The sequence below is a fragment of the Miniopterus natalensis genome, chromosome 1, assembly GCF_054644295.1.
Source record: "Miniopterus natalensis isolate mMinNat1 chromosome 1, mMinNat1.hap1, whole genome shotgun sequence".
NCBI classification, from domain to species: domain Eukaryota; kingdom Metazoa; phylum Chordata; class Mammalia; order Chiroptera; family Miniopteridae; genus Miniopterus; species Miniopterus natalensis.
Genome location: NC_142081.1, coordinates 125,951,669 through 125,966,072, shown reverse-complemented (window position 1 = coordinate 125,966,072; position 14,404 = coordinate 125,951,669). Strand labels below are relative to the sequence as shown.

Sequence of the window (14,404 nt, the reverse complement as noted above, 5' to 3'; positions counted from 1 at the left end):
ATTCGGCAGGTGGGGGCGCCCCTGCAGGTGGAGGCCCCCTGGCTGGCCGGCTGTCTTCCGGGGCGCGGGACCCTGCGGCGGTGACGTCACTCACGGACTGACCGTTCACGCTGGAGGGCCGCCTCCCGGCCGGTTGCCCCGGAGGCACGAGTACACAGAGGAGACCGACTCCCGTCCGAGGTCGAGTCGCTGTGGCCGTCGCCGGGTCGGCTCCTCGGGCTCGCAGGCGCAGGCTGGGCGCGGGCGAGCCCGGTCGCCCCGAGCTGTGGCCGGCGCGGAGCCGCGGGCGCCATGAGTCAGAGGCAGGTGCTGCAAGGTAGGGGCGGGCCGGGCGCCCCCACGGCGGGCGGGGGAGCCGGGGGCTGCGGGGCGCCCGCCCACCGCGTCTCTCTCCGCAGTGTTCGAGCAGTACCAGAAAGCCCGAACCCAGTTCGTGCAGATGGTGGCAGAGCTGGCGACCAGACCCCAAAACATCGAGACCCTGCAGAACGCAGGTGAGCCCTCACCTGAACCCGCGTCGCCCCGCACCCGGGGGCTGTGTCACCTCGTGCCCCCGCCTTGCCCTGCGCCTGAGTCGTTAGTCACCCGGGTCCTCAGCCCTGTCTCCCCCGTCACCCGTATCCCGGGCCTGTCGCCCCCCTGTGCTCGGGGCGCTCCTGGCACCGAGTCCCCGGTTTCCTGCCTCAGCCTCGCCTCGCCCGGGCCTCCTACCCCACCCCCGTCCCCTGCTGGCCGAGTTTTGGGAAGGACAGGGACTGGAGGACAGTGTCCCTAAATCCCTCCAGTTCAGGGCGAAGGCTGTAGAGCATTCAGTCTCTCTCTTGCGCATACTCACCCGAGGATATTTTTTCCATAGCTTTTCAGAGAAAGGGGGGGGGGGGGGGCGAGAAGCATCGATGTGAGAGAGGCCGGAGGGATCTAGCCCGGACCCTTCAGGCCTCGGGCAGGACGCTCCAACCACTGAGCAAACTCTCTAGGGCGCATTCAGTCCCTTTAAGGGGCCTTTGGGGGTGAGGCTGAGGGGGTGAAGCTCACAGGTTGGTGTGAGGGGCCCACCATCCCTATTTCCATCTTCATGGCAACCAGGCATGTGTCAGGTTGAAAGTCAAAGCTGAAGGAATTGCCTGGAAGTCATTTTAGGTGAATGGGAATCTCCCCTAATCAGACCCGTTTTATCCTGGTGCCCAGAGACGTCACCCTGCCTTTGGTCCCCTTCGACTTCTTCACAACAAAGGAATTCCATGCCTTTGACACATTATTTCTTGTCTTGTATTAATGAAAGAGCCATGATATGCCTGAATATTTTCCAGGAGATCCAAAGCCGGTCAAGACCTAGCTTTGAGGAATCCTTATGGTGTTAGCATTTCACCCCTCAGCCCGAAATCATGCAGACTAGAGAGGGAGAGGAAGTGTGTGTGTGTGATTTGCTTTTATCTATTAATAAAGAGATAAGCTAATGGTGGCTCCCTTCTCCCTTCCCTTCCCTCTCTTTAAGTATGGCTCCACCACAATCTGAATTCACAGTAAGATAGCATTTTATCACCAGTTCGTCATGAGAAACCTTCAATTTATAGGATATGATCTTTAAAAGTCATTTAAATTAACATGAAATTCAAAGAAAATTAAGAGCATATCAACAGGGCAAGAATGTTTAGACATAACATTTATTGTGGGGGGTTTTTGTTTGTTTTTTAGGGGAATTACTACTGCCTCTAGATAATTTTTATTTTATTTTTGTCACTGAGAGGGGTTTTGGTGTTGATTCCTTGTATATTTTTGTTTGGGGTCAGGAGATGTATTTAGAACAGAGAAAGTGTATTTTGTAATCATTTTTAAAACTTTTTATTTAGGGATAATTGTAGGTTCACATGTAAGTTGTAAGAAATAATACAAGATGCCATATGCCTCAAAACTGTGGTATGATGTAACAATCAGGCTGCTGACATTGATAATTCATTCATTTAATTCAGGCTTCCCCGGTATGATTTGTACTTATTTGTGTGTGTGTGTTTGTGTTATACAGTTTTATTCTGTGTGTATCCATCACCACCATAGTCAAGATAAAAAACTCATCACCACAAGGATGCCTCCTGTGCTGCCCCTTTATAACCACACCCACCTCCCTTTTGTCCCTAACCCTGGGCAACCACTAATCTGTTTTCCATTTTTTAAATTTTGTTCTTTCAGAATTGATAATCTTTTGTTCTGCAGTTGTTTCATGTGGATTAATTTACTTCCTTCTGTGTGCATGGGTGTGCTTTTATGCACGCTTGTATACTCCTCAAAGTACTCAGGACAGTGCTGGACACATAATGTTTCATATATACTGACTACTTAAAGTTTATTAGAGCATCTTACATTTTTAAAATGCACTTACTTTTTTCCCTCTAAGCCCTACTCAGTGCCCTTTGTGAATGGACACTTGCTATTTACAAATATTTAATTTTTGGACAATATACAGCTAAACTAAGACATTTTTAAAAGGGGAAGATGATTGACATTAAAAATTTGATACTGAACTATGGAAGTATAGATAACACTTAAAATACAGAATATCATGTTTTAGTGTAAGAGTGACAGGTTTTCTCTTCCCATAAATGTACAATGTAGAATATAATCAGTCCAAACAGTTGGGCTAAGTGGTCACCAAAGGATAAGTGACTTAGATATGACATTTAATTTTTTATTTTTTATTTATTGATTTTTACAAAGAGAGGGAGAGAGAAACAATGCAAAAGAGAAACATCGATTTGTTGCCTTCCGTACATGCCCCAACCGGGGAACGAACCCGCCACCCAGGTATGTGCCCTGACCGGGTATCGAACCAGCAGCCTTTCGGTGCACAGGACGATGCTCAGCTGAGCCAGTCCAGCCGGTCTGTACCACAGCTTTTTTATCCACTCATCTGTTGATGGGTGCTCGGGCTGCTTCCTTATCTTGGCTATTGTAAATAACACTGCAGTGAATATACTCAAGTTAGTGTTTAAGGTTTCTTTAGATATATTCCCAGAAGTGGAACCACTGGGCCATAAGGCAGTTCCATTTTTAATTTTTTGGGGAACCTCCACACTGTTTTCCATAGTGGTTTCACCATTCTACATTCCCACCAACAGTGCATGAGGGCGCCCTTTTCTCCACACCCTCGCCAGCACTTGTTTCTTGATTTACTGATGGCAGCCATTCTGACAGAGTGAGGTGGTATCTCATTGTGGTTTTGATTTGCATCTCTCTGATGATTAGTGATGTTGAGCATTTTTTCATATGCCTATTGGCCATCTGTATGTCTTTGGAGAAGTATTTATTCAGGTCTTCTGCGTACTTTTTAATTGTGTTGTTTTTCTGGTGTTGTCTGAGTTTTTTATACATTTTGGATATTAACCCCGTATCGGGTGTATCATTCAGTATGTTGGCTTTTGATTTTGTTGATGGTTTCCCTTGCTGTGCAAAAACTTTTTAGTTTAATATAACCCTTTGTTTGTTTTTCTTCTGTCTACTTTGCCCAAGAAGATATATCAGAAAAAATATTGCTAAAAGAAATGTCAGAGATTTTCTTCCAGGAGTTTTATGCTTTCAGGTCTTACATTTAAGTCTTTAAACCATTTTGAGTTTATTCTTGTGTATGGTATAAGAAGGCGGTCTAGTTTAATTTTTTTGCATGTATCTGTCCAATTTTCCCACCACCATTTATTGAATAGACTGTCTTTACCCTATTGTATGGTTCTTGCCTCCTTTGTCATAGATTAATTGACTGTATAAGTGTGGATTTATTTTTGGACTCTCTACTGGGTTCCATTGATCGATGTGTCTATTTCTATGCCAGTACCATGCTGTTTTGATTACTATGGCTTTATAGTATAGTTTGATATCAGGTAGTGTGATACCACTTACTGTTGCTATTTGGGGTCTTTTGTTTCCATACGAATTTCTGGATTATTTGTTCTAGGTTTGTGAAATACCATTGGTATTTGGATAGGAATTGTGTTGAATCCTAACATATTTCTTGAATGAATTATTTATTCCATGGTAATTCTAAAGTATATGGTAGAAAGGCTCAATCATGGGGCTATAGAACCTTAAATATTTCTTTATCAGAATGGAAGGTATTGATTAATTAATGAGTCATGTGCAAGTCATAATAAAACGTTGATGAAAAATATGGTCAACATAGGGAATTGATTCCTTCAGGAACCGAGCACCTGTGTTTATTTTGTCCCAACTCATGTTCCATTTTAGAAAATTTACCTCATTTTAATTCTCACAACAGTTTTATGAGGTAGTCCTAGAATTTGCCACCGTTTTACATATGGTACAACTAAGACACAGAGATGTTAAGTAACCTTGCTGAGCCCCACAGCTAGGAAGTGGCAGCACCCAGATTTGAACCCAATCAATTTACCTACAAATAAAGGCTTTTAATTACCTCACTCTGTTGTCTGTCAACATAGGCAGTCATGTAACAAGCAGGACAAGTGAGTCCTTTTATTTTTAAAGTATGAAGTTTATCTTATATTCTCACTGGACTCCAAACAGAATGCCTGAGTCAGGTAGTAACACTGACAGTCAAAGGTGAATTATTTGCTGTGTATGGGTTACTTGTGTGCAGAAATCACTCTTTTCAAAATTTGAATGGACTATAGTGGCTATTTCATAGTAAATGGTCATATAGAAAGTAGTTTTAGATAAAAATAAAACACTTACTGGAATTTACCTTTTTATTTTTTTTATTTAAAAAAATTTTTTGTTTTGTTTTAAACATATCTTTATTGATTTCAGAGAGAGGAAAGGAAGGGGAGAGAGAGATAGAAACATCAATGATGAGAGAAGCATTGATTGGCTGCCTAGCCCGCAATCCAGGCATGTGCCCTGACCGGGAATCGAACCCCGATCTCCTGGATCCTAGGTCAATGCTCAACTACTGAGCCACACCCGGCCGGGCGAATTTACCTTTTTAAAGCTTTACAAAATTTACAATAATAAATCTTTAACATGTTTTATAAGTTTATGAAAATTTTGAGTAAAACTGGAAAGTAAAGAATATATAAGGTAGAAATCACTTCATTTTAAGTTGAAAAACACAAAGGCCATCAAAGGACACTACCTAGAGAGTAGAAAGACAGCTCACAGAATGGAAGAATATATTTGCAAAGTATATATCTGATAAGAGATTAATATCCAGAATATGAAGAGAACTAATATTCAACAACAAAAACCCAAACAACCTGATTCAAAATGTCCAAAGAATTTGAATAGACATTTCCCCAAAGAAGTTACATAAGTGACCAATAAGCACATGAAAAGATGCTCAATATCACTAGTCATTAGGGAAATGCAAATCAAACCACAGTGAAATACCATGTTAAACCCATTCAGATGGCTATTATAAAAAAAACAACAAAAAGTGTTGGTGAGAATGTGGAGAAATTGGATGATTCCTTAAAAATTAAACAGAATTACTATTTAGCCCAACAATTCCACTTTAAAGTGTTTTTGTTGTTGTTTTTTGAGAGAGAGAGAGAGAGGAAGGTAGAGGGAGAGAGAAACATAAATATGAGAATGAAATATTGATCGGCTGCCTCCTGCATGTACCCCCGCAGGAATCAAGCCCACAACCCGGGCATGTGCCCTGACCAGGAATCAAATGGGCAACCTTTTGGTGCCCGGGATGACACCCAACCAAATGAGCCACACTGGCCAGAGCCTAACAATTCCACTTTAAGATATACACTAAAAAGAACTGAAATCTGGGACTCAAATGGATACATGTACAGCAGTGTTCACAGAAGCATTATTTACAATAGCCGAAAGGTGGAAACAACCTGAATGTCCATCAACAGACAGACAAAATGTTGTATATACATACAATAGGATATTATTCATCTTACAAAGGTAATGAAATTCTGATACATGATACAATAGATGAACCTTGAAAACATGCTAATTTTGAAGTAAGCCAGACAAAATAGGACAATTACATGATTCCATTTATATGAGGTATCTACAGTAGACAAATTCAGAGAGACAGAAAGTGGAATAGAGGCCACCAGGGGTTGGGGGGGAGGGAGAAATAGGGAGATAGTGTTTCATTTGTATAGAGTATCTGTTAGTGATGATGGAAAGTTCTGGAAATGATAGTGGGTGATGGTTATACAATATTGTGACTGTACTTAATTCCTAAATATGGTTAAAATAATAAATTTTATTATGTATATTTTACCACAATAAAAATGAATAAAATTGAAAAAAGTGAAAAACAAAACAAAGATAAGAAGTAACCAGGCCCGGCCAGGCATGGCTCAGTGGTTGAGCATCAACCTAGGATCCAGGATACCGCGGTTTGATTCCCAGTTAAGGCACTTGCCCGGGTTGCAGGCTCTATCCCCAGTCAGGGGTGTGCAGGAGGCAGCTGATCAATGACTCTCTCATCATTGATGTTTCTCTCTCTCTCTCCCTCTCCCTTCCTCTCTCTGAAATCAATAAAGATATATATTTAAAAAAAAAAAAAAAGAAGTAACCAGGGCTACCGGAAATCATTGCTATGATTTAAATGGGCCCAAAGGCCCAGTTTACAGACACTTGTTTCTAAAGAAACAAAACTGAGATGTTAACTATCTTTATAAGCAGAAGATTGAGGTAATATGTATATAAATTATATATGTAATATGAGAATGGATGGGTAATTTTTTTGTCTTTGGAAATGTTTGACAATGATTCCCTTTTGAAATGTTTGGCATTCCCTTCCTAATTTATATATGCAGCAGGCATGCAAAATTAAAGTAGTTAGGCCTATGTTGTGTTGAAAGGAATTAGAGGAAAGAGCTGTGATTATTTTGAGGCTATTCTATAATCTCCTGCACTTGATTATTTGTTTCTTGGGAGTAGGAGCTGCCTTGACTCGTGTGTAGTTCTACTCCTTGCCACTTGGTAAACCCTGATCAGGCTCAGCAAGGCTGTTTTTGTTTTGGGCATAACTGGATTGCAGTGTAGGTATTGGTACAGCACTGGAACAAGAGAAATAGAAACGGAGCTCAAAGCTATAAAGTTGAAGGGGGATTGTAAAGATTTATCCTATAAGTTAAATTTCCAAAATAGTTTCACACTTTTTATCAGTTTGTATAGAGTAAACTAAATTGTTTTATAAATATTAGAGTGCATTATATGAATTATTTTTAACATTAGATATTAGATAGATCATGTTGGCTCCTTCAGTGGAGACCTCAATGAGGTCATTAGCTGCTCCCCAGAGACCTTGTATATCAGATAGTATAGCAACTACTCAGACTTCTGTAATTTATGGACTCTAAATTTTCATGCATTCCTCACCAAGGATCATTCACTATGGATTCCTAATGGACAGGCAGGTAAGGAAAAATTTCTTTTCATGTTATATCTACCTCTTTCCCCCTCTCCTCTCTCCTTTCCTCCCTATCTCTTCCCCACTTGTCTTTTGCATCATTATCTGTATTTTTAGGACAAACTTGTAATTAAATAACAAAGTCTCCATGCTTAAACTGTGTAAGAGATAAAAATCATGTGCCTGGGGACTAATGATGATAAAGCACTAAGAGGCAATTTAAGGACTAGAAATTTGGGGCAGTATTTTCTCTTAATAAGAATGATATTATTCAAACAAAGATACTTAATTTTTTATTGAATTTATTGGGGTGACATTGGTTAATAAAATTATATAGGTTTCAAGTGTACAATTCTATAATACATCATCTGTATATTGTATTGTGTGTTCACCACCTAAAGTCTAATCTCCTTCCATCACCATTTATCACCCATTTACTCTCTTCTACCTGCCCCCACCCCCCAAACAAAGATGTTTTAAATGGAAACTTTAGCTTTTACTTGTACAGGTTCAGAGATTTAAAATTTTTAAAAATCCTCATTATGCTACTGTGTGGACTAAGGAATATAGGGAAACTATGATAGAACAAAAGTTTCCATGCCGAAGTCTAACTTGGATGTTGAATCAGGAGTAGAAGGGAAGGGATTATGTGTCATTTTATTGACGTTATTTTTCCTCAGCCAGATGGAGGAGAAAATACATAAAGTATTCCTTTGACAAGCAAAATACCTTTTGAGGAGTTAAATATTTTACTGCTAAAATTGCAAACCGAAATTTTCCAGAATTGGAGACTTTTGGTATATTAGCTAAATACTGTAACTAATAATAAACACATAACCAAGTTAAGACCTGTAGACCTACATAGATGAATTTCTCAAATTCTTAACATGAAAGTTCAAATGAGATTTTAATTTAAACTATCTAGGTTGGGTTGATTTTCCGATTATATTTCAAAAGACAATAAGCGGCTTCCTTCACATAAATTTATCAAGTGAGCAGAAAAAGGAAATAACAGAATCATCAGGAAGAAAATAACATGAACCATAATTGTGATTCTCTTATTTTTCTCTTTTATTTTTTTAATTGTGATTCTTTTTAATTGTCTAAGCATACTTATACTTTATATTTTTCGACCTCATTAATGTATTTATTATGAAAATTTAAATATATGTTGACAAAGTTAGCTTTTGTTTTTTAAATGATGCATATTTATTATCAGAAATGTCAAGTTTATGTTCAACAAAGTGTGTAAAGCACTTGAATAGACATTTCAACAAAGAAGATGTACACATGGCCAATATGCAAGCGCATGAAAAGACATTCACCATCGTTAGTGCCAGGGAAACGAAAATCAAAACCACAGTGAGATACCACTTCACAGCTATTAGGATGCCTGTTATTTTAAAGCAACCCAGGAAGTAAGTGTTGGTGAGGATGTGGAGGAATCTGAACCCTTGCACTTTGCTGGTAGGAATGTAAAATGGTGCAGCTTCTATAGGAAACCGTTTAACAGTTTCTAGATGGTGGCGATGATTACACATTGTTGGAAATGTACACCAAAAATGGTTTAAGTGGTAATTTTTATGTCATGTGTATTTTACCACAATTAAGAAAAAAATGAAGTAATAAAGCAAACTACAAAGAAGAGAACAGCAAATTGTTTTAAACCCAACTTTCTAAGAAGGACCCATGTTAACACTTGGTAGTAATTCTAATACTTTATTCTGTGCTTTAAACTTTTCGTTATGAGATATTTCAGAAAGTATCTCTATGAAAAAAGTACAGATAATATAAGCAGCACTTATGAGCATAGGCATGTTGATTTGTCTAATAGGAGCTATGACCCGGGCATGAGCAGGAGTGCTTTGTGCCTGCAAAGTTAACCAGCTGGTACTGGATTTAAACTTGCAACTGTGGCCTTGTATAAGATGGCCTAACCAAGCCACCTTAGACATAAAAATGATCACTAAGTGAAATGGGAAACTATGAAAAGCCACAGGTCACATCATTAAATGTATCTGAGATAAGCATCAGTATGTTGTTTATGTTACTTGGTAGTACTATTTATCTTACTTTAGTCTAATCCTAAATGTCATTGTAAATGTTTTCCTTTTATTCTATTTCAAATGTTTCTGGATATAACATTATAAAAGAATATTGGTAATATATGCTCTTATAGATCACTGGAATGTGTTTGTATAGAAAAGATGTAATAACATCAATTGAATAGCCTGCTGTAAATTACATAAAGTTTAGAAAGTCAAGGGGCATTTTGTTCCAGTTTGAACTCCATCATTACCTTTCTTGTAACCTTAGACTAAAACATCGTCATAAAACATAAATAGCTGTTGACCATTTTACATATTTTCTAGTAAGACAAAGTTAATATAAAGAGTTGGAATAGCCAATAAAGTGACCAAAATGCAATTATTATTTGTCTCCCTTTCCCTACCTCAATTTTAATACATATTATTTATTTAGCAATTATAAATAAAGAATGTCAGAATTTCTAACCTTGCTCCACCATTTATTAGTTGTGTGACAATTTTTTTAACCTTTCTCAGCCTCTATTTCCTCATCTGTAAAATATACATCACAGTAGGGCCTACATCATAAGTTTGTTATGAGAGGTCAGTGGATTTTAAAAAAGGGGACATCTGTAATACTTTCAACAATAAAGAGAGGGGGGAAAAAGAAAACAAATATTTAAAACAATGCATGCATACAAGTGCTCCACAAATATAAGCTACTTTTATTGTTGTGAGGATGATGAACCTACTCTGTATTCAATCCTAAAGTGAATATTATGAGACCTGATAATACAATATACTTTCTTGTATCAAAGAATTTATTTATTTGGATATAATGTCAGAAATATGTGAGATCCTAGCCAAACGGCCCTCCTGCTCCCTGGCCCTGAGATAGATCCTGATAAAATTTCTGTAATAAACTCCAAGTTCATTTGGAATCAGAGTAAAGACCCAACAGTTGGAATCAGAGGGGAAAAAAAAAACAAATGAAAGACTTCATTGAGACAAAAGGATCTGAACAGAGCCCTGAAAGGTAGAATTTGCAAAGGCTGGGGACTGGGGGTAGGGGAGGGGGAATCAGCCCCACCCCCCTTCTATGCTAGGCACTATACTTTGTGCTTCACAACCTCTCTTTGCATTGGTCCTGTCTGGTCACATAGCTAGTATTTGCCAATCAGGGATTTTAACTCCTCTCTAACCCCAGAACAGTTTGTATTTCCCCACTATGCTGCTTCTTTGATAACTACAGGTTGTATTATTCTGTGTCCAATTATATGCTTCTAAGTATCCCGTTCATTTTTAGTGGCTAATTTTTATTTGTTTATTATTTTTTCCCCCTTAATTTTTTTATTTGTATATATACTGAACTGTATGTTTGCTTTTTAATTTAAATTTTGCTGATTTGTGTTCTTTCATAATTTAACTCAGGTGTAATGTCTTTGCTGAGGCCTCTCCTTCTGGATGTGGTCCCAACTATTCAACAGACTGCTGCTTTGGCTCTTGGGAGGCTGGCTAATTATAATGATGACCTGGCAGAAGCAGTTGTCAAGGGCGACATTCTTCCACAGCTTGTTTATTCATTGGCAGAACAGAATGTAAGAATTTTTAAAAAGTTATGTTTTTGACTTAAAAAGTTGATAGTTTGGGTACATTTGCGAGCTTGTAGGCATTAGAATTATTAAGATGTTAATACAGCCCTGGCTGGTGGTTCAGTGGTTAGAGCTTGGCCTGTGCACCAAACGGTCAAGGGTTATACTCCTGGTCAAGGGCTAGTACCTCAGAAGCAAGTTCGCTCCCCCCACCCCCCAGCCGGGGCCTGTGTGGGAGGCAGCCAGTCAATGTGTCATCGATGTTTCTCTCTCTCTCCCCCTCCCTCCCTCCCTTTCTTCTACTCTCTCTGAAAAGCAATGGAAAAAATATCTTCAGGTAAGGATTAAAAAAAAAAAGATGTTAATATACATTCAGTTCTCTGAACTGAACATAATCTCTTTAGGGCATTCTACTTCGGGGTTGATATGCAGCTTTTTCCCATTATTAATATAAAGAGAAAACATTTTAAAATGTAATGGAATTATACATAAAGCAGTATTTCTGTGTATGGGAGTATTAAATTTATAGGATCAGTCTTACGTGTATAAAGCCTTAGGCAAACAAAAAGTTGTGTACAGAAATCTTTATATACAGGTGAAATTTGGTTAATGGTAACTGTAAGAAATTGCTTTAAAGCAAGGAGGAGAGAAGCATCCAAAAGGAAGGAGAATGTGTTTAATAGAAGGTTTGGTAAAGCATTTACCAAGTATGCAAGCATGTCAGGCCTTTTAAGGGTCACCTAGGAGTGCCCTAATTTCCCCCCCTTCTATCTGGTTCCGCTCTGTGTTCCTGTACAGCGCCACCTAACAGTTGTTAAGGAAGGACCTTCCTATAGGTAGGGTCTTGGACTTTTCATTCTATTCTGCTAGTTTATCATAATCTAGGAATATATCTTTCTTGACATATCTTTAATATTACATTCCTGTTTGTGTAACCAAAGGACAAACAATCAAATTAAAAATGGTCAAAGGGCCCAGGCCCGCATGGCTGAGTTGGTTGAGTGTCATCCCATGCACCAGAAGGTTGTTGGTTCAATTCCCAGTCAGGGCACATGCCTGGGTTGCAGGCTTCGTCCCCGGGGGGGGGGGGGGGGGGGGGGGTGCAGGAGGCAGTCCATCTCCCTTCCTCTCTCAAATCAATAAAGACAAAATTTCAAAAAATGGGCAAAGGACTTGCATAGACATTTATTCAAAGAAGATGTACACATGGCCAACAAATATGAAAAGTGCTCAACAGCATTTAGTCCTTAGGAAATGCAAATCAAAACCACAAGGAGAGCCCATGACCCACTAGGATGGCCATAATAAAAAAGGAAAACACAAGTGTTAGTGAAGATGGGGAGAAATTAGACCCCGCATACACTGCTGGTAGGTGCATAAAATGGTGCAGCTGCTTGGAACAGCTTGGCAATTCCTCAGTAAGTTAAACATAATTACCATATGACCCAGCAATTCTACTCAATAGTTATATTTCCAAAATAATTGAAAATGAGTGTTCAAACAAAACTTATACGCAAATATTCATAGCAGCAATATTCAACAGCCAAAAGAATGACTGGATAGCCCAGCCGGGCGTGGCTCAGCGGCTGAGCATCGGCCTAGGATCCAGGCGATCAGGGTTCGACTCCTGGTCAGGGCACATGCCCCGGTTGCGGGCTGCAGCAGATCAATGACTCTCTCATCATTGATGTTTCTATCTCTCTCTCTCCCTCTCCCTTCCTCTCTCTGAAATCAATAAAGATATATTTAAAAAAAAGAAAAAAAGAATGGATAAACAAAAGGTGAGGTATCCATGCAGTGGCATATTATCAGTCATAAAAAAGATGAAGTACCAATATACGCTGCAACATGGAGGAACCTTAAAAAGGTTATGCTGAGAGAAAGAAGCCAGACACAAGGGCTACATATTATATGATTCCATTTATATGAACTGTTCGGACAATGCAAATCTATAGGGACAGAAGCAGACCAGTGGCTGCCCAGGCCTCAGAGAGGGAGGAGCGGCTGCTTAACACACGGGGCTCTTGTTGGGGTGATAAAAATGTTCTGGAACTGGAAAGGTGGTTGCACCACATCGTGAATGCACTAAATGCCACGGAATCATATACTTTAAAATGGTAAAAATGGTAAGTTTTATGTTACGTGTATTTTACCAGAATTTTAAAAAGTAAACACAAATCCTAATTGTTGACAAATTTGCCTTATTTTTATAAATTGGAGAGCCATTTACTAATCACCGTTTTACCCCTCAAGGAGTCACAGAAATTTTATTTTTCTTGTAGGTATTCCTTCTGTCATCTAAACTGTTAGACTTTCTTCTTCCTGGACTTTGAACTCCTTCCTTTGAGGGCAGAGTGTGTATTTTGTATCCCACATGGAAGGTTCTTAATAGAAGTTTTCTAAGTGTGAATGATGTCCATCAGTTGAAAAGAGACAAAAATGTATTAGGGCAGAAAAGTGACTAGAAATTGAGAATGTGAAGCATTATTCACAGGCTTCTGTTTCCTTCACCTGCCAGTCATTTCTCGCAGGAGATTTAATTTTTCTTTACCAGGTACAAAGTCCTCTGGTTTTGCTTTTGCTTTTTTTTTTCTTCAAGGAAATTCCTTTGGTGAGAAATGGGAGAGGATTTTGGGAAAGCAGAAATTAGGAGAAAGGGGGATGAGATCAGAAAGTGTGGGTTATAGGCTCTGGAGTTAGTAGTGACAATACCCAAAAAACTCTGAGAATTTGAAAATTCTACAATATAAAAAGTCAAATTAGCTTAAGGTAATGAAAAGAAATGTATTACCATTATTTTTCCACAATTATAAGAAAATAATCTGTGAAGCATTGGCCAGTGTGACTTAGTTGGTTGAGTGTCATCCTGTGAGCTGAAAGGTCTCCGGTTTGATTCCCAGTCAGGGCACATACCCAGGTTGCGGGTTTGATCCCCGGTCAGGGCGTGTGTGGGAGGCAACCATTGTTTCTCTCTCTCTCTCTCTCTCTCTCTCTCACTCTTACTCTTTCTCTCTAAAGTCAATAAAAACATATTTTTTTAAAAAAGAAAATCTGTGGAAAGCTACTTTAAAACTCTATTCTAATTTTTACTATAAATTAGTAGGTATTTGGTTTCTGACATATAAAATTAGACTTTACAACAAATATTTTAATATCTACATGTTACCTTTAAGAAACTAAACTATATAAAATCAAAACATCATTACTAAATAGCATATTTCTTACATCATCAGTATATACCAGGTTTTGAGATATAATGTTAAAAATATACTTGTATTTTCTCTCACAAATTTTTTTTATACCTTAATATTTTAGCCTAACTAAATAGAATGCATTCAAAACAGATGCTATGACACCCAGTCACTTTAGACTGTTTAGGAACAATCTAAAATAGGGGATTACCTGGGTTCTGTTAATAAAAGGAAGATTTAGGA

The 14,404-nt window shown here is 38.9% G+C and overlaps 1 protein-coding gene across 2 annotated transcripts in view; it reads left to right on the top strand.

The window, feature by feature from the left end:
• The first annotated feature begins 291 nt into the window (after window positions 1–291).
• The window catches only part of LOC107540229 (sperm-associated antigen 6), a 51,237-nt gene continuing 37,124 nt past the window's right edge, over window positions 292–14,404 (top strand). For both annotated transcript variants that reach the window (XM_087815917.1, XM_087815920.1), the window contains exons 1-3: window positions 292–316; window positions 399–494; window positions 10,810–10,976. In XM_087815917.1, coding sequence (XP_087672043.1) covers window positions 292–316; window positions 399–494; window positions 10,810–10,976 — 288 coding nt within the window. The remainder of the gene's footprint in view (window positions 317–398; window positions 495–10,809; window positions 10,977–14,404) is intronic.